Source organism: Anser brachyrhynchus, assembly GCF_964034855.1.
Source record: "Anser brachyrhynchus genome assembly, chromosome: 13".
NCBI lineage: Eukaryota > Metazoa > Chordata > Aves > Anseriformes > Anatidae > Anser > Anser brachyrhynchus.
In genome coordinates this window covers 5,616,735-5,640,914 of record NC_137708.1, presented here as the reverse complement: position 1 = coordinate 5,640,914, position 24,180 = coordinate 5,616,735, and the positions used below count along the sequence as shown (strand labels likewise).

Below are 24,180 nucleotides of genomic sequence, written 5' to 3'. Positions count from 1 at the left end.
AATGGCTAAATATAATTTTAAAAGTTGCTATTCCAACTGTACCTTTGCACTGAGTATATTTAAAGTTTTACCGTGCACTTCTGCACTCTTCATAGAGCTTCCTATGTTCTGTTTTTGGTTTATTTTGATTATCATGAAATGATTTTAGAATGCATAGAAAAGATGTACTGCATAATCCCATTATGGAGGCTGTACTTTTTGTTGTGGTCTTTGCTAATACTGACATATTTAAGATCACAGCAGTCCTGCCACACTTGAGTTTGACATAATATTTTTTTCTCACAAGCTTTCATCTTCTTGTTCTACTTCATTTAAAATATGATACTCTGATACTCATAGTGCACACATCCCTGTGACATGTGTACACTTTCCTGAGTGCCTAAGTTCAAAAATTTACAGTAAGGAAAGAATTTTGTCTTTGGTATATCTTTAAAAGGAAGGGAAGAGGCAAAATTATAAGGTAATAATCTTAGGATGTTCAATAGAAAGGAAGAAAGGAAGAAAGATACATTAAGTTGATCTGTGGCCTATACAGTATTTTCTAGCACTAAAAGTGTCAGGTAAGACTTTTGAAAGTACCTGAAAAATTTAAGCTTAGAGACATAATACAGATTTTTTTCTGGTAACTAGGATAATACTCCCCCCAAAAGGGCAATAAGCAACCAGAAAACCATCCTTAGTCCCAAAGAAACAAAAGTCAGTGGGGAGAGGGAATATTTTGTTTTGTTTAATGTTTCTTCATTCTGCTTTACAACACTTCATTACGTCACAGCTCAGACGTAATACACACAGTTGTAGCCTGTCCTGCAGCGTGCTGGTTATTTGCCAAGCAGCAATACAGTGATGTATTTAGTTTCCTATTTTGGATGTCCACAAATGAGAGTTAATTACACTTCTGTATAACACTTTTCTGCAATGTGTATTCACTGTAAACAGCATGGTATTGCCCAATTTTTATTTTTGTTTTTCAAAATACATTAGTTGATCCCCAAAATACAATTTGGAACCTTCATCTAAATACCTCCAAATGTTTTATATAGCAATCATGTAGTTCAATGGGTGACTCAAGCTACTCACTTTTTTTTTTTTTTTTGGATTCATGATTTACTTTTGGTTAAAAGGGCAGACAGCAATGTCTAAACTATTTCCAAATTTCTTCCAGATCTTTGTTTTGCTGTATGCCTTTGGGAATGATTGCTTCCTGGAATAAGTGTGGAATCTGGAATATCTTGTTATATACAGGCAATGTTCACTGCATGTGAACAAAATTAAACTTTGGGTATGTTGAAAGGCACAAGGTAGCCTCAGGTGGAGATCTCAGCAGAGAAGTCCTGGAGCCCTTTCCCAGCTCAGTTTCCAGCCTACTGTTTTGTCATGTTCTTTTACAGCAGTTTTCCCGTAGTGCTCCCTGATGTAGCACATGTGAGGAGATACAAGCTCGTTACAAGTCTCTTTGGAATCTTTTGCGCTTGGGTAACTTATTCTGTATAATGACTTTCATTTTGAGGAAAATCAGAAGGTCTGCTGGCATGAGGAGCTGAAGAAATAGAAAGACAAGGAGCTATGAGTTGTCTAAGATTTTTGACAACTTGTGTATTTTGGCTGAACTTCATGTGAAAGTCTATGGCAGAGACGCATTTTTTCCCTTCCTCTGCACATGAGTGTGACACTATGTTCAAGTCAGTAGTAGGAAAGGGGCAGAGTCTGGCAAATTGCATAACCCAAGTAGTGTTTTTAATAAAGGTCCTAGGACTTGGCAATGTGGAAGAGGCAGATGGGTAGTGGGATAGCAGTCTTGTCTGGCTGCCACCCTCAAGTAACATACAGCCTCCTTGTTTAGTGTGTCTGGGTGTAATATTCACTGACATAGAACAAAGTATTTTTAGGAGTGATGTCAGTTCACTGGCTGAAAAGCATTGTTTGGCATGCTGAAATCATTCCCAAAAGCACTCACTGCTTTTGAGAATGGCACTTTTCTCTTTGCAGAATGTTATTATTCTGCATGGTAATGACTGTTTTGAAGGGCAGGTCAGGTAGTCAAATAAATGTGTGGTTGGTGTTTTCTGATTGTTTCTAAAATAGGCAGGCCAATTTCTGCTGAAGGAGAGTGAGTCTGAAGTGTGCCAAAAATCATTCTGATTCGCTAGAGAAATTCCAATAGCTGTAAGCACAGCCAGGGGAGCTGGGCTAATGTGTGCAGCGAAAATGATCATGTACTGTTCACAATGTGGTCATCTTATCTGTGTGCCTCTGTGCAGACTGTACAACAAAGACAAACAGGAAGAAGAAGCAGAGCTGGCTCTGAGTGGTGACCCAAAAGCATAGATTAGCTCAGAAATCACAAATATTTGTGTTTGTGAAGTGAATGCTTGTGCAGGCATATGTGTAGTGTTTAGTGACATCAGACAGGGAAAATAATTAATTTAGATTCTTCTTCATTTATAATAATGAGAAATATCAGAGATTTTAAGTAATAATGATTCCTATTTTTGCAATTGTATGGACTTAGAATGACTGCATTACAAAAATGCTGTACCCACTCTAAGACTCTGTAAAACATTTCTAAACAATTGAGGAACAGATTTGCATGGATTTCCAAGGGAATTACTTTCCTGAATCATTAAAGCAATCTGCAAAATTTCATCCATAATTACTGAACGCAGTCAAAGAGTGAGGAATAATAAGAGGAAAATATGCTGAAAAGTTGTTGCTCTCTGACGGTGTTTAATGAGCGTGTCAGGTAATACAGCTACTCTGTATGACAAAGTACAATCTTTCATCCTGTGTCAAAAAGCTTCTCTAAAGTGCTTTTCATATTAAAGGTGTCAGATATATATCAAGTTTCTCTCAATTTTATGAAGCAGAAAGTGAAGAATGAGTTAGTGGTTTTCTAAGATCACTAAGAATTCAAAACCAGAGCGAGGAGCTCACTTACTCTTTCAGTCCCCTCCTTTACTCTCAGGACATCTTAGGAGTTTTTCTTTTTAAATAATTCTAGGAATGTAGAAATGAATGTTTAAAGACACGGGGTATTACATCCAAGCCAGTGAGGTTAATTCATTTCAGCATGTGACTGTCATTTTGTGCCACTGAATGCTAAGACCTCATTTTACAATTCATCTAAATGGATTCATCCCCATCTTCGAGGTAAATGTATTTTATAGAAAGTTCTGAGCTCTCAGCAGTATGAACCGGGATGAAAACAAGATATTTTGGGTTATACTGTGGGGAGAAAGAAAAAAAAAAAAAAAAAAAAAGCAGTGGTTAGGTTGTCTAAGAGCAGTGCCAGCCATGAACTTTCTCTTTTTTTCCCTTTTTTTCTTTCTTTTTTTTTTTTTTTTTTGGGGGGGGGTGGGGAACGAGGGAGTGGGGGTGGGAGGTGGGTGTGTGTTGTGACTAAAGATGAAAGTTTGTTTATCTTATCTTTTGTCAGACCAAAAGTATTGCTGAAAATGAAGCACAAATGAGGAACGGTTGCAAATGAGGACATCTTTGTGTCTGACACACAGCTGGTAGCTTTGACATGAGGCTGGGAACCATGATTCAGAATTGGTAACTAAAAGCTGTGAGTTCTGCAGAGTTTGGGGGGATAGCCTGCTCATTTCTCACTGATTTTTCATACTTTAATATTCAACACATATTCACATATATCTCTATTTTTTCATCCCACAGAGGCTAGCAATTTTAACTAGTCATATTAATCAGTTCGACTATTAAAAGATAAAAGCAGTTTGCACTTCACAACAATAAGGGATCAAGGGAATTGATGCTGACCTTGTTCCTCTTGACAGTTTTAAAACCTGTATTTAAATGAAGCTCACTTCTTTTGTTTCATGTCTGTAGAAGGCTTGTGTGCCAGAAATAATGTATTGTTTAAATGGCAATTTTAACCTAGTTCTTGAAACATGAGGTTTCATGACACCTTGGAGTTCCCCTAAGAGCTTGCTGCTTTCTTCTGGGCCTCCTCTCTCACATCCTGTAATCCAGGCACTCCTCTTGCTTCTCCTGTGCCAACTCCACTGCTTGTCACTTTTTTATCCTGAATGTTATTTTGCTGGCAAAAAACTAAACCACTCCTCTGCAAGGCCAGATGAGCATGTAACAAGTGCAAGGGAAGCTGGGAACAGCAGGACTGGACCCTTTTGACATCAACAAATCCTTTGATCTTCTGGGATGTCTCATGGGGTTCACCACAAGGTGTAGTTTGGCAAATGCCGAAAGCTGCTGCCAAAAGCAGTCCTGCCACCTCCAGCCTCAGGTAGCTAATTTCTACCCCAGCACCATTTCCCTTGTGCCGATCCTGGAGGCCCTTCTCAATCAAGGAAGTGATTTTGATTAACTAATCAGTTTGGGAAAAAAAAAAAAAAAAAAAGGAATTTTTGTTGGAGTAGTTCCATCTATTTTGCTGCAAGACTGAATAGTTACTATAGCACAAAGAGGGAAGTGTCGTAGCTCCTGATGTACAAGGGGTTTTCTGCTGGCTGAGGGGCAGTTACATGAGAAGTTTTTGTTATTGCCACGTTGACACTGCTAATGTAGAAGTTTGTGGAACTATTCTGGAGTATCAAAGCAAAAAAAAAGTGACATTTTTTAAACTTCTGATGCATCTGATGTTTTTTAACCCAGTCAATTTCAGTAACTGTGAGAAGCAGTGGAATGCAGAAGACAAATTGTAAAGCTGCTTTGTACCTGGAGGAAATGAATCATCAATCTACAGAGTAAACTAAACAAAATGGACCTTCTTATCATTTTAACCAGACCTGCGAAAATCAACTTAGAACTAGTGTGTTCTGCACTAGTGGGAAAAATCAAGATTTTCCTTTTTTACGCACTCCTGCATACTCTGTCCAGCTGAAAAGTCACAGCTACTCCCAAGTACTGCTACTAGAGTATGCTGCAAGCTCAGTTTTCCGCTTCTATGGTTTTTACAACCAGTTGTCCTACCAATTGGATTAATCATATTAATACAAGTAAGTAACTATAACAGTCAAAAATTTGGAAGCTTTTGAGAAAATTAGAGGATTGCAATATTTGGCTCATATCCAGTTTATTTGGACAGATTTCTTCTGTCCAAAAGTTCTACCCTCAATCTATTTAAGCAGCTCTTTGCTGAAAGCATATATTTTCACTATGCACTATAGTGGTGCCAGTGGCTTCACCTTTTCTTGCAGTAGTGATAATGTTGTTACTAACTAGCAACCAAAACAGCTGATGCTGGCAGAAAAGAGTTTGCAAACTTACCTAAAAGGGATTTAACAAATTAGATTGAATCATGTTGTGTTGCAACTTAATTTTGTTTTCCATTTTAAAAGTTGTCCTGTAGTGATATTGAAACAAAATGCGCTATTATATTAATGCATTATCATATTAAAGCTCCTTAATCTATCTCTTAATTTTATAAAAACTGAGTAACAGCTTGGTGGAGTGCAGATGCTGCAGTTGCTACTGATTCTAAAATGCATACAACTGTTTTTTTTTCTATTTGAGAGAGTAAATTTCATTTATTTTATATATCATATGTATTTAATTTAGAAAATGAAATGCTTTATCCTAAATCCATTAAAAATCTGTTCAAAAACTGGATCTGTTCAGTTGTATTACAAAAATGCTAATTCCTAGTATCTTTATCATAAGCTTTTTATTTTTTTAAATATAGTTTAGCAGTGCATCATTCTGTAATTTTACAAGTGCTCACTATAAATCTACTCTCAAGTTTTACTTTAACTTTTATTCTGAATATTCCTTTATTTTAACCCCTTTCTTTTTCTAGCAAGACACAAGGTGTTGATTTGAAATGCCTTTTCTCTATGTTGAATTGCTTGAACAAGTTTGTTCCTAATTTTTGAAGTGCAGAGGGTCTGTCCAACAGCTTTCTTTCTAACTGACTCTGCTCAGAGATATTTGACAATTGTTTTTGACAAATAACCTTCCATAAAAACATAAAGAGGTTTCAATATTTAAGCAGGTTTTTCCAGTGATTTCTACTTCTGTACAACTTTGAATTTCCTGCTGTTTGTGTTGACCTATACATAAATGAAATGAGCCTGTGTTTGTTGATACCTGTTTTGATGTGTTGTAGTTTTCATTGCAAAATATGGAATAGAAGATGAACTGTGGAATCCCTCTGGAAAAATACAGTTTTTATAAGCTGGACTGGATATATATGAAGCATTTCTGCCCACTCAGTTAGCTCTACTTGTATAGTGTAATGCATGTATTCTGGGTGTGTTTTTCAGAGAAGACAAGTTCCCCAGGTCGGTGTTGGGGGACATTCTCTTTAATATCTTTATTGATGACTTGGATGAGGGAATTGAGTAAGTCTGCAGGTGATACCAGGTTGGGGGGGAAGTGTTGATCTGCCGAAGGTTAAGAAGGCCCTGCAGAGGGACCTGGTCAGGATAGATAGATGGGCAGAGGCCAATGGGATGAGGTTCAACATGGCTAAATGCTGGGTCCTGCACTTTGGCCACAACAACCCCATGCAGCGCTACAGACTTGGGGCAGAGTGGCTTGAAAGCTGTGCAGAGGAAAAGGATCTGGAGGTGCTAATCAATGCTCGCTTGAACATGAGACAGTAGTGAGCCCAGGTGGCCCAGAAGGCCAATGGCATCCTGGCTTGCATCAGAAATAGTGTAGCCAGCAGGACCAGAGAGGTGATTGTCCCCCTGTACTCAGCTCTGGTGAGGCCGCACCCCGAGTACTGTGTTCAGCTTTGGGCTCCTCAGTACAAGAAGGACATCGAGGCCCTGGAGCATGTCCAGAGAAGGGCTATGGAGCTGCTGAAGGGCCTGGAACACAAGCCCTGTGGAGAGTGGCTGAGGGAACTGGGGTTGTTTAGTATGGAGAAGAGGAGGCTCAGGGGAGACCTTATTGCTCTCTACAACTACCTGAAAGGAAGTTGTGGGGAGCTGGGGGTCAGCCTCTTCTCACAGGTAGCTAGTGATAGGACTAGAGGGAATGGTCTCAAGTTGTGCCAGGGGAGGTTCTGTTTGGAAATTAGGAGACATTTCTTCTCAGAAAGAGTATACAGGCATTTGGAACGGGTTGCCCAGGGAAGTGGTGGAGTCACCGTCCCTGGGGGTGTTTAAGGAAAGGTTGGACGTGGTGCTTAGGAACATGGTTTAGTGGGTGATAGTAGTAGTAGGGTGATAGTTGGACCAGATAATCTCAAAGGTTTCTTCCAACCTTAATGTTTCTATGATTCTATGACAAGACCTCTCCTCCCATGTTGGTTGCAAAACTTTACTGTGTGTAGTGCAGAGAGTTTATGTAGAAACTGGTTTGAGATTTAGGGAAAAAATGTTTGAGTTGTCAATTCAGATGTAATGAGCCACCTGAAGCCTTAGTACTTGAACTGCTTACTTTATCAGTCAGGCTTGTAACTGCCAGGGAAATGTTCTTTCAGCTATATTTATGTAGAGCATCCAGATGTCAGTTAGCTAAATCACAGTCATATATTCTCTAGAGAGATTTTAGGTCTTGTTTCTAGTTAAATGATACTGCAGGTGCTAATCAGAATTCAGATCAGATGTCAACTACACCAGAAGTTTTTGTCATTTCTCTCTTCCTCGTCTTTGCACGTGTTCTCATGAGATGGACAGAGGAATGCATAAAGCAGTATGATAAAAATTTGATAACTATGGTAAAAGAAATTCTATTATAAGGAAAAAGAAAGGAATGCTATTCACATTTATTAGTGGTTTATTTTATTTTTCTTAGTCTGAAGAACTGACTCTATAGCCTGTTTTCATAAGTAATACTTTGAATTATAAAAATGGCAATGTATCTGATGTATCTGTATAAAACACTATAAATGAAAACAATTTAACACATTGCTCTAAAACTTACAGAGTTGGGTTTTTGTTTGTTTGTTTGTTTGATTGATTTCTGAAGCTACTATTAGTTTTTTGAACAGATAATCTGTAATTCCATCATAACTAAATCTGAATACCTCATGTTTAAAGTCTTTGCATCTATTCAAAATAAGTGTCTTGAGTGGGAGCTTTTGTTGGTTTAATATAGGTTTTTCAGTGCATTAGCTCTTTGGTAGAAATCTCTTTTATTGCAATTCTTAGCCATCAATTAAATTAATTCATTAAACAATGTTTAATATGAAAACTATATATATTTGTTGTTCCTCTCGATAATATTACATTCATAAGACCACAGAATTACATTTTTTTAATATTACTTTCAATTACTTTTTTGTTGTAGGTGGTATACAACACTATTCAGTAATAAAGCATATGTTGATGTTATCATAAAGACTTGAACATTTTTGTCAGAATTTAAAGGTAACTTAAAAGAACTGACTCTTGGTTAGGCACTTTTAAAAAAGGTCTGAGTGTCCTAAGTTGCCATACTGTAATATTGAGGGATTCAAATTTATACATATTTGAAATTGAATGTGATTAGAAAAGGAAATCATACATGCACTAGTCAATTTAACTGGATTTAAATAGAACCCATTGAATCTTAAACTAAACTGACCATATGCAAAATGTAAGTTGTACCTAAGAATACCTATGAAGCTCTGTTGTTGGCAAAATTCAGCAACCATCAAAACAAATCAACTTTAGGAGCGTACTCAAAGCTTGTTTAAGGCAAATCAGCTTATGGGAACTGCTGGACTGGACATCTTGCCACCTCGGTGTAGTCCATCATTTCACTCAGACAGGGAAGACCTCATGGTCTGTTGTTCCCCCTAGATAGTCCCTGACATCTCCTGTCTCAAAGGTATTTGCATTTCGTAGGCAGCGTGGCAAATGGATCTCAGACCAACACCAGGCTTCAGACTACTATTATAATCTGCCAGCTCAGGTTAAAAATATAATTTGCCCCATGTTGTACAGGACAACCACACCTCAAAGACAGATGTTTTTATTCTTGCAAGACTTTTATAGTTTTCAAGTGTTGTCAATGGAGCAAGGGAAACATAAATGCTCTTTGGGCTGCACTACCTCCAGGATAGAATTACTTCTCTGGTCATTGCCAAAAAAAAAAGTCTGTTTTACCTTCAGCCTGTATCCTTCAGTAGAATACTCGGCTCTGCGGGATATTTTTTATCTTGTACAAACACACACAGTGCAAGAGTAGCTGATGAAGAAACAGTTAAATGAAAAGTTGGAGTTTTACTACTTGGAAAAAGCAAAAAAGCAGAAAACTGAATGTACTTATTTCAAAACTTTTAGACCAGTTTTGTTTCTAGTGCATGTCAGGCTGAGTGTAAGCCCCAAGCAACAAAAGAACACTTTGTTTCAAAAGAAAGAGGCTAAGGGGTATGCTCATTAGATGCCATGCATACATTCCTGGGGAAAACAAAAAAAAGTTTTTGTTTTGTTTTTTAAAGGTAGTGTATAACTTAAGGCTGTCCCTTGATGGCAGTAACTTTTGAACTGAAAATTTATATACATTCCACGTGCTTATTTTCCTCCACAGTTCATGAATAAATGAACTAGTAGTGCAACAACATTATTGCTCAGTGTACTGCAATTTTTGTAGCCTGACAATTAGATGCTCTGTCATGCCAGTGTAGTGTATAAGCTGTATCAGTCTTAGCCACCTGAAGATGAATATTGATAAAAGCCTCAAATGCCATAGCAGTTCTTTTTGTATTATTTTCTCTTTTACCACCTCTATTATCTATTAGTTTTTAGGAGAAGGAAGAAAAGAGATGAAATAGTACTACTGTCAGATTTTGCATCTTTCTCCTTGATCCTGTTGAGATCACACTATTGTGAATTATTTTCCATTAGTATAATAGTAGAACTTCCAGCTGGACCGTGTGCTGCTGATCACAAAACTTTGAGCCCAGCAATTCAGCCAGTTTTCAATCCGCTTCTCTGTCTGGTTCACTATCTGTTTCATGCCTTGTCAGATTTTCTGCAAGGATACCTAGGGAGCCTGTTGTGGTTTAACCCAGCCAGCAGCCAAGCACCACACAGCCATTCACTCACCCTCCCCCCTTCCTCTCTGGGATGATGGAGAGAATCAGGAAAATGAAGCCTGTAGTTTGAGACAGAGACAGTTTATTAGGACAGAAAAGAAAGGAAAATAATAATAATAACGATAATAGTACTGCTACTAATAATGCGTACAAAACAAGTGATGCACAATGCAATTGCTCACCACCCGCTCACTGATGCCCAGCCTATCCCCGAGCAGCCGGTCCCCGCACCCTGGCCAGCCCCCCCATATTAATTGTTCCCTTTGGCCAGTATGGGTCAGCTGTCCTGGTTCTGTCCCCTCCCAGCTCTTGCTGCACCTCCAGCCTGCCCGCTGGCAGGACAGGGCGAGAAGCTGAAAAACCCTTGGCTTAGTGCAACAATTAAAACATCAGGGTGTTGTCAATATTATTCTCATCCTAAGTCCAAAACAGAGCACCATACCAGCTACTAGGAGGAAAAATAACTCTATTCTAGCTGAAACTAGGACAGAGATGACATAGCAAACCTTGCTAAAGTCAAGATACAGATCATCCACTGCTCTCCACTCATCCACTGAGCCAGCCTCTCAACTTGTTGTTTAAGAATGTTTTCTCCTTGGTAAATCCATGCTCACTACTCCCGGTCATCATTGTGCTTTTATTTCATTTCCAGTACTACAATGAAAGTGAGTTTTTATTAAAAAAAATGTGGAGACTGGAAAACAAATTAGTTATATTTTGTCTTAAAGCCTTAGAGAAGTCATACGTTGCTGTACGATAACCTGTATAACTATAGATCTGTGATTTTCAAAATTGTAGCTGTAAGTAAAGATGGTCATAAACATTCTCCTTCAAGTGTTATTTTTTAAAAAAACTCTGTTGTTACACAAAAAGTGTAAATATATGTATTTCCAACATTTGAAGTAAATTTTGAATGTTGTCATGATTAGGTACTGCTTTTGGTTTCACAGGTTTAGATAAAATGGAGATGCTCTTAAAGTGTAAATCCACGTTTCTGTTAGTGAAGTGTCAGGGATAAGTTAGCAGAGTCAGTATGTTATTCTTTTTTTTTCCTTTTTCTTTTTTTTTTTCTTTTTGTATCAAAAGAAAAGAAAAGGTAGCATTTTTCAGTGTTTAGAATGGTTGTTATTTAACTATGTTAGTTAGCCATTTCCACACTATTTATTATTAACAGCTTGACAAGTTTAGGAAAACTTTTCAGGTTCTGTAACAGTAGTTGTTTCTGAATTTTCATAATTAATAGTGTCCAATGCATTAATTATTTATTTTCAAGCATGTTTAAAATGCCCCAAAGATTTCCTGTTGAAAAGTGGGATAATTCATGCTGCCTAAAATTAATGTGAAAATTTCACAAGACTGAAGATAGCCAGAAGCAAGCTATTTGACAATGCCTACAAATCTCTTCTGTGTGTGTGTGAGCTTCAGTGTTTCAGTGTCTGGCTTGGTGTTGCTGCTTTATTAATGTAATTTTCTGTATTATGGGAATCTGCATTCAGGTTTTTGTTTGTTTGTTTGTTTTGTTTTGTTTTTCTCCTCTAAAGAAAGTATAGTTATTGGTTATTTCTTGATGGTTTTGTACTTCTGTCAATTAAATAAAAGTCAATCGTGGTCATATTTTCGCACATTGTGACTCAGAACTGAATGAAAATGTTTTTTATGAAGATTGATTGGTAGATTTAAAATTTTCAAAATGAAATTTTGACAGAGACTACATCTTTTACTTGAAGAAGAAAATGTACTAAGAATTTACTCAGAAATGCCCCAACAAGAATGCTTGTGGTGACTTATGTTAAGGAAAAAGGATGTGAATAGAACAAAGGGGATTAGTCTGAGTCACTCACTGTGTGAGGTTACTCATATCCACAATGAAGATCAGAAATTGTATCAGATGAGTTTTGGTGGCAAATAACTTCACAATCCATATCTTGAGGCAGACACCATAGAAGGCTCAGTAGAAAAAGTTTTGTTACATGTTTTGAAGACCAGAAAGATCTCTGACAAAACCTGGCAATGATTTTGTGCTAGTAAATGTACTTTGAAGCATTGGAGAGAGACTGGTCTCTAGAAGTAAAGGTGTGGCTTTTGTTCTCTGTCTTGGAAAGAAGTTTTCTGTCTTGCACTGACAATAAAAAAGGCCGACAGAACTAGAGAAAAAAAAATACAAATTCGTGCTGGTTTTGTTTTCTGCAAATTAATTCATGTCTTTTGTTTTCCTTTCTCATTTTATGCAGGTACTGCAAAAGGCTTTATGTGTCCTTAAAGATGCATTTTTGTGTTAACGCAGTACTCATTTTCTATACATACAGTGATATTCTAGTATCTTTGCTATCTTTTGTTTTCCTAATTGCTCGCTTGTATATTTTAAAAGAGTTTTTCATAAATTTAGTCCCACTCAATTTGGCCCAGAGCAGTAAACCTTCTTCTTCTACTTCTGCTATTTTGACGTGGCATAATTGTAAAGATACAGAGAAAGATGATATGTTTAGAAATTGTATATATGGATGTTATATTCTAGGATTTATGACAAGAAGAGGGGAAAAAAGAATCACAATATCTAAATAAATGGTTGGTACTTTACCTAAAACAAATAGGTGAATAGTGTTTAAAATTACCTATCTGTAAATAAACTCCTATATAGAGTTTTATAGGTGAATGATCTGTAAATCATGCTCCTATAAGAAGTAAAAGCACTGAGTTTTGACTGAGAGTCCATGTATGTATGGTCCATATAATTTCAACCATGCCATTAGTGAAAATAGTGAAAATAACCATGTTAATGAAAATAACTATGCCAAAAGTTTTAAATTTGGTAATTCATGAATGAATCACAAATGGCTAATGGGAGGGGAAAAAAAAAAAAAAAAAAACTTACACCAAAAGAGCAAGAAAAATAAATTATAGTAGTAGATGTGGTATTCTCCTACACTGACTCTTGTTATTTATAATGGTTAGATTCTCAGACTGAGTGTTCGATGTTTGATGTACATACACTTATGTTTTATTGCTTACTCTGCTACTACAGTCAAATAATCCTTTTTATTATTTCATTTTTTTTCTTTTTCCTGTGACTGTTGAGTTATATTCGCTGTAGTTTTACCTGGATAGATAATGAAGTATTTCCCTGAATTTGAATATTGGCTTATGTTGACTTTTGTTTGGAGTGCATTAAATACTATGATCTTGAATTGTAGCCCAGATTTTACTGACATTTAATGAGACTGATTTCTGGAGAAAACTGTTCTGTCAGTCTTTTTAAAAGTGCAACGTGCAGATGAAAATCCATTTTCTAACTAGAATTTAAACACCGTACTTAATCAGGAGATGCATATATCTGAAGATAGATTATAAATTTATTTGACTATATGTTTAGATTGAAAATTCTTTTCTCTTGCAACAGTGAAGACATTACAAAAAATATAATGCCTGCTTAATTTAAAGTAATTGTAACAGACTGCAATTTTCTGTTATCCACTCTTGCATTAACTTAAGCTATGTCATTTGAAAATCGCTTCCCATAGAATTCTTTTTTTAAAAAAATAAAAAAATCTCAGCAAACATCCAAAACAATAATGACCCCAAAATACTTTTTCTTCCATAGGTATTATAAAGTAATTTCTGTTGCATACATACAAACAAAAACATCTATAAATTGTAAATTCTGACCTTTCACTTCATTTACACACAGTATGGTGGTATGAATATGTGGAAATCCCAAATGTCAAGTATTTGAATGATCAGTTCTTAGGCCAAATACTTGAAGAAATTCACTCTCTTTCATGGAAAATTCATAAACCTTCCATTTGCTGACTACATTAAAGTTCCACTGTTGACTTTAGATCCATTAAAAATGGTATATATTTTTTTATCCAGTTATCATTGATTTTTCTTTATCTGTATAATAAACTCTGAATAATTTCTGGAATAACAAGAAGAAAAAATTAAACAAAATCTTAGAAATCATGCATTTTTTGCACTTTCAAAAGAAAAGAGAATATTGGGAAAGAAGAGTGAAAGCCCAAAGAGAATTTTCAAATATTTGAAAGCCCAAAGAGTAATAATAAATTCAAAATTATTTTTTTTAGACTTAGAAAAAAGTTTGCTAAAATAAGTTATTTCTTTCCTGTTTCATTTTGATACTATTTTAGCAGAAATAATCTTTCACTGAAGTGAAATAGGAATGTAATTGTTTTCTGGTTGTTTCAGAACTTAACTCCTGGTTCTAGTAGCTACCATAACGTCTACTGACTTTAGAGATTACTTTTTTTTTTTTTTTAATATACCAGTAAATACTGGAATACTGGACTAACATCATACTTACTGCTCTGAAGCAACATTTTCATACAAAAAAGTACATGACAGTGATTTGAAATTGATGTTTCCTCAATCCCAGATACTGAGCTGTAGATATCATAGTCATATTTTGGAGGTAAGATTATACATCTGAGGTCTCGTTTTTATAATGGAAATAAACTTGTATTTTTGGTCATAATATTTATATGTATAATACATTAATCACATCTGTGAGGCTTTTATATATTTAAATAACTTGAGATCTGTATCTACAGCTGTGTTTTCAACACTATTTCATACTGACAAAATCGGTTATACAAAATGATTCAAAGTCTTCACATATGAAACAAAATATAACAGACATTTCAATCCTAACTGAGGTGTTTTGGAAGATTACTGAAAATTGGGCCAGTTGTCATGGAAAATGAAATGTAGATTTACAGCAAATAATTGTGTGCACATAGGTACAGTTCAGGAAATGCTTGTCCTTTCTTATCACATGATAATAACTTGCTGAAGCTGTGTGTTCACTCTTCTGATCTCCACATCTTTTATTGGAAAACAGGATTTTTTTAGCTGATAGACCTCTATTTCATAGGATTGTGATAGCTGCTTTGCTCATGGAACTGCTTGTTACTTTATGACTATAGTACCTGCACCCTGCTATCTGGGAACAGATCCTTGTGTGAGGTTCATCAAGAATTCAGGTGTCAGACCTGGCAAAAGTAAAGAAGTACCACTTGAATTGCATATATTGTCAGCCCAGACATCCTTTTCAAAACATGAAGTCCAGTCTGAATACAGATGTATCAATGCTGTGTCCTGTTCTCACAAACGTTTGAGAAATTTGCTTTTGTTCCTGTGTAAACACTCAAAACTCTGTCAAATATGCATGTTTTGAAAACTAATTTAGCATAAAATTTTATTTTACTTTCTGCTTAGCCAATAGATTTACATTGGATTCAAAATGTAGTTAATAAATCTTCAGGGCTCTGAGAATGCTTCTAATAAATCGATCATCAGTAAAGCCAAAGCATTTGCAGTGTTTGCATCAAGTATGTCTCTGTCACTATAATATTCTAATTTATTTTAAAATAATGATCACTTAAACTTTCTCATAACACAGTTCCAATGGAATAAAGGCATCACATTCTCTGCAGATATATATATATATATATTGTCTTTCTTATGGATGCTTTTCAGAGGGTTTTGAAAATCTGTATAATGTGTTTGTGAGGGCATAGGTATTCAGTTTTACCTTGCTTCTTTCTGGAGAGCAATAAATGCAGGTTTTTATCTTTTGATTGGTTCAAATAATTTTCTATCTCTCTGGGAAAAAAATAAAATGGTGTATTATTTATTCAAACTTATATTCTAAAAGATTTCTATTTAATATCATCCTGATATTTCTGAAAAACTTGTTTTTAAAGCTATTATCCTCCACTGTGAATTTTCCATCTTTCACATACTGCATCCAGAAACCATTGCATACCTTCTTACTTCATGTATGCTTGAATTGCATGTCCAAACTTGTTCACTTCTTTTATCCAGGAATATAATCTTTGTTACTTCTCTGAACTCTCTTCAGTGAATTTAATTGCTGGTATTGGAGCAGAGTACCATTCAAAAACTTCTTCAGTAAAACCCTACAAACAAGTTAAACAAATTGAAAACTTCTGATGAATACTTTTGACATTGTAATTTGCTACTGAAGTCACTATCTTTTTTGTTTGTTTGTTTTTGTTTTGTTTAGCCTCTCTTCCAAACCAGCCAGCCTGAATATTCCAAACTGCCCAAGGACTCATTTTATCCTACAAATGTTTATGCAAATGTGTTCCATACAAGTTAACATATTATATAAACTGAGTTTTATTCTCAGGCTTAGCATTTCATTTTATCAGGCTGTCATTAAAAATAGCCAGTTGCAAATTAGCAGCGCTAGCTGACTCTCTTTAATCAATTTCCTTAGCAATTGTGAGGTTCAGAATTACTTTCAGAAACATTTAATAATAGCAGTGTTACATTTATATGGTATCTCAGGACAAAGGAGTTAATCATGACACAGAATCTAAACTGCAGATTGACAGAAATAAATCAGATGAGGGAGAAGAATTCCCACTAGTATTATTTCACAAACAGTGGCATCTAATTGCCTTCCGTGTGTTCACCAGGACTGCTCTGAATCTTGTTTCTGAATGATTGATTGCTCAGCTCAGCTGTTAAACTGGATTTGCAGTTTATCGGAGGCTGTTGTGAAGTGAATAAGCCTTGAAAATGAGTTGAACAGCATCATACATTACAGTTGGCTGCTGTGTTGGTTAATGCTGCACATCTAGCCCTCTGACATTATCACAGACATTATAATCTTCTATTACTGCAGGGGAATGGCCTGCTATCAGTAATGTGTTCAGTCCTTGAAAGATTCAATAGCAAAAGCCATTTACTTCTGTAGGACTGCAAGTTTGTTCTATGGATTCCTATTCCCTTATAAAGGTATATAGGAGTTGTTAGGCCACTGTGTTCAGCTGGAACATCTTGAGTGGCTAGTATTATATAAATGTGTAGCATTTCAGTTTGACGTTCTAAATGCTGCTGGACCCATACATAATCTGTGTATGCTTGTACAGAAAGACTACACTGTGTCATTTGCATTTTTCTCTGTGCCTCTACAACCTGTAGTGACAAACCTGTCTCACCATTATCCAAAGATCTCCAAAGGCAGACAGTAAACTCCACAATACAAAGCACATCCCTGATCTTCAGCTGTACACCAGTGAAAAAAAGGACTAGAGTGTACTATGGTACCGTGATCTCAAACAGAAGTGGTGAGAAACCTTAAAAAGGCTAAGATTTGTTTCAGAGTGTACCAGTGTTCAAACACTGGGGAAGGCATTAAATTCTTCTGATTTTTCATGATAAAGAGTGACTGAGAAATTAACTGTACAGCATGGTATCTTGCTTTTCAGTCTAGGATTAGCTCATTCTATATTTCAAATAGCTTGTTTTAGGCAGTTCTCAACTATGAGTACTTACGAGCAAAACATTAATTGAACATAGCCCCAGTCAAAGATTTGAGCTGATATACACAGTATACTTCAATCCAGCTAGAAGGACTAATAAAGAATACTTGTCACTGTGTCTTATTTTTATTTATAGAGAAAAAACATATATTTATACATATGTACATATATACTAAAATATGTTTATGAAGAGACAGTTTTGTTCTACAGTAGAGGTCAAACGTTGATCCATCTTTCATGAATTTGCTGAATCCAGTGCTTAACTCTTATGGTAAGAAACAGCTCTTTTGGCTGTTTCTAGTGCTTGCTGTGGGACAGACATCTCTTGCTATGGATAGAGTGTTATTTAATGTCATTTTAGGTCACTTTTGTAGAAGAGCAGCACAATTATGTAGTATGAACTATATGCACTGGCAGCTTGCCCAGCAACAAAATCAAAATATTAATTGGGAAGCAGAAATGCAGGTGGGGATTAATGTGTGCTTTCAGATTCATTCTGCAGATCAAATGGGAGGTTTTGATTTCAATAAGGATTTTTGTTTATTTGTTTGAAGTCAGGATTCTGCTTACTTTTACTTCACTTTGCCATCTTGTTAAAATATTTTCCACATTCTGCATTAAAATGTAAATGACTTTTCTTCCTCTAGTCATTGCTTATGGGCATAATTTGAAGGAGCTGATTAATTTCACCATCTTTTTTAACTAAATCGATAATGGACACTAGGAAGATTAATGTTAGTAAAAGAAAAGTTGATATAACAGTAATAAATCTTTTGTGGGAGTCATATGTCTTCTTCAGTTTCCAGTACAGAAATGATCAACTTAAATTAGGTGTGTAGTAAAGATTGCCTGCTAGTCATAGGGCATAACTCAGCCATGGTGGAAGGGGCAGGACTGGTCTTTCTGCTGACATTGGGCTGGTCCCAGCTCTGTGGCAGAGGACTTGGAATTCCTTCCTCCACATGATATTCAGGATAACATTTCCTTGAGGAATTCACACAGCTTCTAAAAGTTCTGCAGAAGTAAAATAATTTTAATTTTTCCATTGGCCTTTTCATTAGAAAAAACACATGAAATAAAAAAAAAAAAAAAAAAGGCATCTCTGAAGTAATGTTTTGAAGAATATAACCTTTTCCTATTCTTTTATCATAATTGACAGGCCATAAAAACTCATCTCCCAGATGTTTTGTGAAAAATGTTTTGCCAGGACTGCTGAACAGGCTACACTGAAATCAAGTCCCAGCTGATATGTGAATAATCTTCACCCTGAATAATTTGGAACTGTAGTGAAAGTGTTGTCTGATAATAGACAGATGAGTCCATGCTACAATAACTGAGGGAGTTGCAAGAAAACCACATGGCTGGAGGCTAAATCCTCTCTGTTGCTTCCCTGCCAAAGAAACCTACTCCTTCAGCTTTCAAAGTGAGAAGGAAATTTCATTGTCTCCTTAATCTTAAAGTCCTTTTCTACCAGTAGCACTCAGAGCAAGTGGACAAGATATATTCTGGGACACAGCAAAGCAATTTTTCTTCACCCAAGAGGCTTTATCTGCAAGGTAAAACATCCATCATAAAGGTCAGTTTTACTATGGTGGTTCTGACTCCCTCTTTCTACACAGGTAATGATGCCAGCTAAACCCAGTTGCATGGAATAATTCCTGTTCTCTTTGCAAGATCTGTTATCACTCTTTGAGGGGTCATAGAAGATGATCATTCTTTGGCCATAGATCTCCCCATAAAAACAAACAAACAAACAAACAAACAAACTATATGGACTATGAATTTGACTTTTATCCTGTGGTTTCCCCTTCACAACATCGTTCCAGACTCTCTTTAGATGTTATACTGATGAAAACTTAAAATAGATGACTGACAAAAAAATAAATAAAAATGAAGTAAAGAGAAGTAAAAAGTTAAAAAATGACACTCATGAAAGAATCATGTCTAGAGTTGGGATCTCCCATGGCATATCACAGATTCTCAACCAGCATTCCCAAAATTAAGACCAAAGTGAGAATAGTTTTATTCCAAACCAAAACACTAGAAAAAAACATGTTGAAATTCAGAATTCTAATTCTTCCTGAGCTGGTACATATGTGTGAGTGGGGTTAAATCAGTGTGGCAGTTCAGTGGCAGTTCCCTAATTCCAGCCATTCACAATCTTCCAAGAAGCTAGTACATGACTTGGCATTGAATGATGCACTTGGATACTTATTATGAATGTGGGTGGGCAGGTGGGGGCAATGCTAAGATATTCTGGAAACTGTCAGATTTCAAGTGCTTCCTCTGAGTCTGGGTTTCCCAAGTCTGGACATTTGCTTCTCTTGAGAGACCTCTCAGAAGTGATAGCAAACTTTTGTACCTCCTTTGATACTTCTTTTCAGTTGGACTCTATTTCAAGGAGCACATTTTCATTTACTTTAGAATTTAAATAGATCTGATAACAACGGGTGCTCAGACAGGATTTCATCAGTGTGTATTGTTGGATGGAGACCATTGTGAAATTTAGATCGATGGTGTATTGCAGGTACTTTTCTTGAGAACAAAGTTGGTTGGGTGTTGTTGTTGGTTTTTTTTCCTCAGTGCAGCCTACCAGCAAATGAGATTAACTCATGGAAGTTTCCACTAAAATTTGAAATAAAATTAAGTTGGTTCAGAGAAATTATCCAATACCAGTTAGAAGACGGTAATGCTGTTTTAAGAAAGAGCTTTTAAACTTTTTTAGATAAAATTTGGTTGAATTTCTACAGCTTTATAATTTATTGAACATTTTTATCCACAATCATATTTTTCTCCTTTCCTTGTGCAACAAAATACTACTGAAATAATCAGGGAAGGTTTTCACCTGAAAGCTTTGTGCATCTTTGCTGTCATTAGAAGCTCCCTTTTAATAAGAGTTAAATGTGATTACATAATTCCTTTTTCATTGATTCACAAACTCAGCAGTGTCTTTGCTTCATTCTTGCTGTGATATGGTATTGTGAGTAGCAGTCCCTCATGTTTTCATGTTTTTCAACCTGAAAAAATATTATAATGTTTTAGTGTGAAGCATCAGGCAATTGTAACCTTAATTATCAAACTTCATAGTTTTAATCTTGAAATATAAATGAAATAGAAGTGTTGATATTAATTTATTGGTTTTATTCATAAAGTGCAACACAGATTTATGTGTCCAGGGATTTCCTTCAATTTTTTTTTATATACTGTTAAAAGAAGAAAAAAATTATAATTAAAAAAAAATGCTCACATCTAAATTCCACCAGATAATATAAAGATACACATTATAGTAGCTCACAAGAGAATATACAGTTTGAAAAAATTGTCAACATAAATTTGTCTGATAAGGTCATAGTGATGCTGTTGACAGTAAAATAAGGATGAAAAAATATTATACTGCTTCCAGGCATCTTTGTGTTAAGTGAAGTAAAGAATAAAAAGAACAACTCAAGATATACAAGGAAAAAAATCTCTCAAAGGAAAAACACAGAAAACATTTTTGTATTGTTAGTAGCCTTGTAATAGTCTGCATAAATGAGTGCTGAAGCACACAGAGTTTCTTTTTCATGAGTTCAGACTGAATTAGGCAGTAGTTTTAGCTACATCTGGATGAGATAAATGCATCTTTTGCAATCTGAAATCACAGTAGGAGTTTAAGTTCTGACGCTCAGTCTTGTGATTTATATTCACTTTTATATTTGTATTCAATTTTATTAACTCTGACCAAATCTTGATGCTATGAACACAAATTTAAGGTATGTATATTTCTTTACCATCCTCAATAAGAAAAGAATTTGGAGACTACCCTTTTGCCTTTTGATATTGTGTAAATAGACAACTCTAAACAGATCTACTCTTTACTTGTCTCTAGTGTCTTTTATTTAAACAGTTTTAAAACACTATAGAAATATTTAATTATAGACATTACTCTATAAAAGAATTGACATGGCAGATATGAAAATGACTAGATTGTTCCTAATTTCTAGACTGCTTGTTCTCTTTATATGTAGTATACTGAGCATGTTTCAGAGTTTAAATATATTTCTTCTAGAAATGTAAGTTGGCATTATAGGACACATTCTGCAGAACATTAATTGTACTCTCATTGACATTAATAGAAGTCTTCTTTTCCTTTAAGCAAATTATCTGTCATCTTGCATTGTAGGAAGATAGAAAAAGAATAACTGTCTTGCAGTGAGGTTATTTGCTTCGATATATCTTCCAGTCCAGAACCCTACAAAGTGCCTTTTCTCTAGACAGCTTATGAAATTATTTGGGGTGATGATGAGTTTGTGATGAGTGTCCTGTTGAGCATGGAGAGTCAGGTGCTGGGGAGCCACTTGGAGCAGAGCAAACCAAGGATAGCAGGGAACACAGAAATACAGTAACTCCAGAACAAATGGAAAGGGTCAATTAAAGGAGAGGGAAGCCAAGATGTTAGGAGCAGAGAAGACAGAGCTGAGCATGGCCTTTTCACAAAGCCTTCACCAGGTACAGCTGGGTTGCATCCTATTAACTTTCTTTCTGCTCCCCAGTCCAAGGGACTCTGTGAAAGCATTGGACAAGGTAGCCATGGATCCAATCCTAAAATTCAAAGTAAGTCCTCATAGAAGAATATAAAAACAAAGGGTAGAAATAAGACTTTCCTCATGTTTCCCTAGTGGTTAATTGTGTTTTGGTCAATGACACTAAAGAAAAGTGTGGTGTAATACTACTTTATGACACAAGAAGGAAGAAAAGGGCAGAGGTTATTTTTATTTTGTGGAAAATCCCTTTTCAATGTTGGTGGCTAGGTGTTTTTGTTTGTTTGTTTGTTTTATTTTATTTTTTTTTAAGATCCAGGTGTGTTAATAAAGTCTGTACTGAAATGATGTTTAATTGGTATCTTAACTACATTATTCCATCTTGTTTACCTAAGAGTGAACTAAGGAAAATCTGGAGAAAATGAGAAAATGTTAGGAGAAAAATGTGATTATTTTAATACTTTTTGTTTTGCTGATAAGAAATGTTTTTATTCCTTTAATAGAATTTCCAATGTCTAATTTACTTATATGTACTGTTTAACAATTGCTTCTTTGATACATTAAGAATTACCATCCAGATGCCCCTAAACAAATCTCAGATTGTCTGAGAAGGACACAGTAATGAAGGTAACTGCAAAAGCTTTGTGGATGCTCTACAATGTGCTTCAGTGAACTTCTGACAAGTGCTTTTAAGAATATATCAGTAACTACCAACAGATGCTAGGTTTAAATTCCATCTGCAATTTACAGAACTAGATAAAGAAAAAGAAAAAAAAAAGTGGAGGAATTGTTAGGGGAATATTGACTAGGTCCCTGTTGGCAATAATTATAGGAGTTAATGGACATTAACCTGAAATTTTGCTCCGGGACTGTCTTGTGGACCTGTTGGTTTTCATTTTGTGATGGTTTCCATGCAGCATAAACTCTACTTAAGGTGTTTTTGCTCCTACTGCTGCAAAAGTCAGTGCTAGGAAATATTTGAAAATAATCAAATGTAAATTGTAACTTTTTTTTTTTTCATAATACTTTCACTTTAAAATGAGCATTTTCTTCAAATCCTTATTAGGTTTCCTATACTGCCTCTGTAGCATGAGGTCCTTACCTTACCTAGCAACACTTTCAGGTTGCTAATGTGAGCAAGATCTTCCTCCCGCTTGAACAGACAAAGGGGTTTTTGAACCTTTTCTTTGTCTGTCTGAATAGGTGTTGTTTAGGTTGTTTTTGTCAAAGATACTGTAATCTGCTTGTTCCATTTTTTTTTTCTGTAATTTCGGTTACACTGAATTTACAGTTTTCTTTGTTTTATTGTAGCACAAGAGCTCTGCTTTCTTTTACAAAATTGTTTTTAGTCTTGGGTCATATCTGTTTTGATATGTGAGACATCTGGTTAGATAGATGTCTGATTAGATGTCTCACATAACCTTAGCTATTTGTTAAGAAAGCAGAACATGTTTCTACTTCTTAAAGGAGAAGTGCAATGTGAAGAAATAATAACTTCAAATGTACTCAAGTTGTACTCCCCTCCCCTTTTTTAAGGGTGCTTGCAATGACATAAAACTTTCATGTTATAGAAAATTACTTAATAATCTGTGGAAAACTGATTACAAGAATGTCTCCCTTTGTTGAAAGTGTAAGATCTTCTCTTTTCACCCTTGTGATTGTTTAATAAATGATTAATTTATTACCTCCACTTCCCTTCCCTTCTCAAGGATGTATAGCTACTGTGATATTTGGTCTTGACTCCCAAGCAATAAACTTATTCTGCTCCTCTTTTGGCATATTTTTTTCAGCACAGGCAACCTTTCCTGATGCATGAGTTATAGGCTATAAGGATAAGTTTTTTTTCAAGTTTCTCCCACCATAGGGATTGCTTTTCTTATTCTAAGTACATTAGATATTATTCACTTTCAAAATCTATTCATATTTCATAGTTTTTTTCTATATTTCCTCCTGGTTCATATATATTTTATGTGTATTTCAGGCTATTTTGCATGTCATGTGTGAAAATACCTTTACTTTTTTTTTTCTGCACTTACCTTTGTAGTATGGCATATTGATTGTTTTGGGTGCTTTCAGTCCCTGTTATAGGAACTTACATACAGGCAAGCTGAACTTAATTTTCTAAGTAAGATTTATTAAAGAGCATATCCAATGAACTGCTGTAATTGATTAAGAATTTGGACAGATTTTTCTTTTGCTAGATCTAATTAAATTAAATTCTCTGCCTGACACTGTATGTTAACTACAAGTTGTAGGCTATGCTCAGGAATCATGGACTGATGCCTATTGTGTTTCTTGCTACATGGCCTCTCAGCCTGAAAAATGACAGTTGTTCCTTTCAATCTCATATGTCAATGTCTCTTTCAGCCACAGATGTAACAGTCTTATTGAAAACTTTCTTTTT

The 24,180-nt window shown here is 35.5% G+C and overlaps 1 protein-coding gene across 2 annotated transcripts in view; it reads left to right on the top strand.

Moving 5' to 3' along the window:
• The window catches only part of LOC308176882 (uncharacterized protein), a 436,002-nt gene that overhangs the window by 354,067 nt on the left and 57,755 nt on the right, over positions 1-24,180 (top strand). Inside the window, exons 17-18 of one of the 2 annotated variants that reach the window (XM_080553232.1) lie at positions 3,434-4,970; positions 18,416-21,849. In XM_080553232.1, coding sequence (XP_080409358.1) covers positions 21,688-21,849 — 162 coding nt within the window. In that variant the 5' untranslated portion in view covers positions 3,434-4,970; positions 18,416-21,687. Of the gene's footprint in view, positions 1-3,433; positions 6,154-18,415; positions 21,850-24,180 lie in introns of those variants that run through there. The other variant, XR_013938713.1, reaches the window with a different exon arrangement.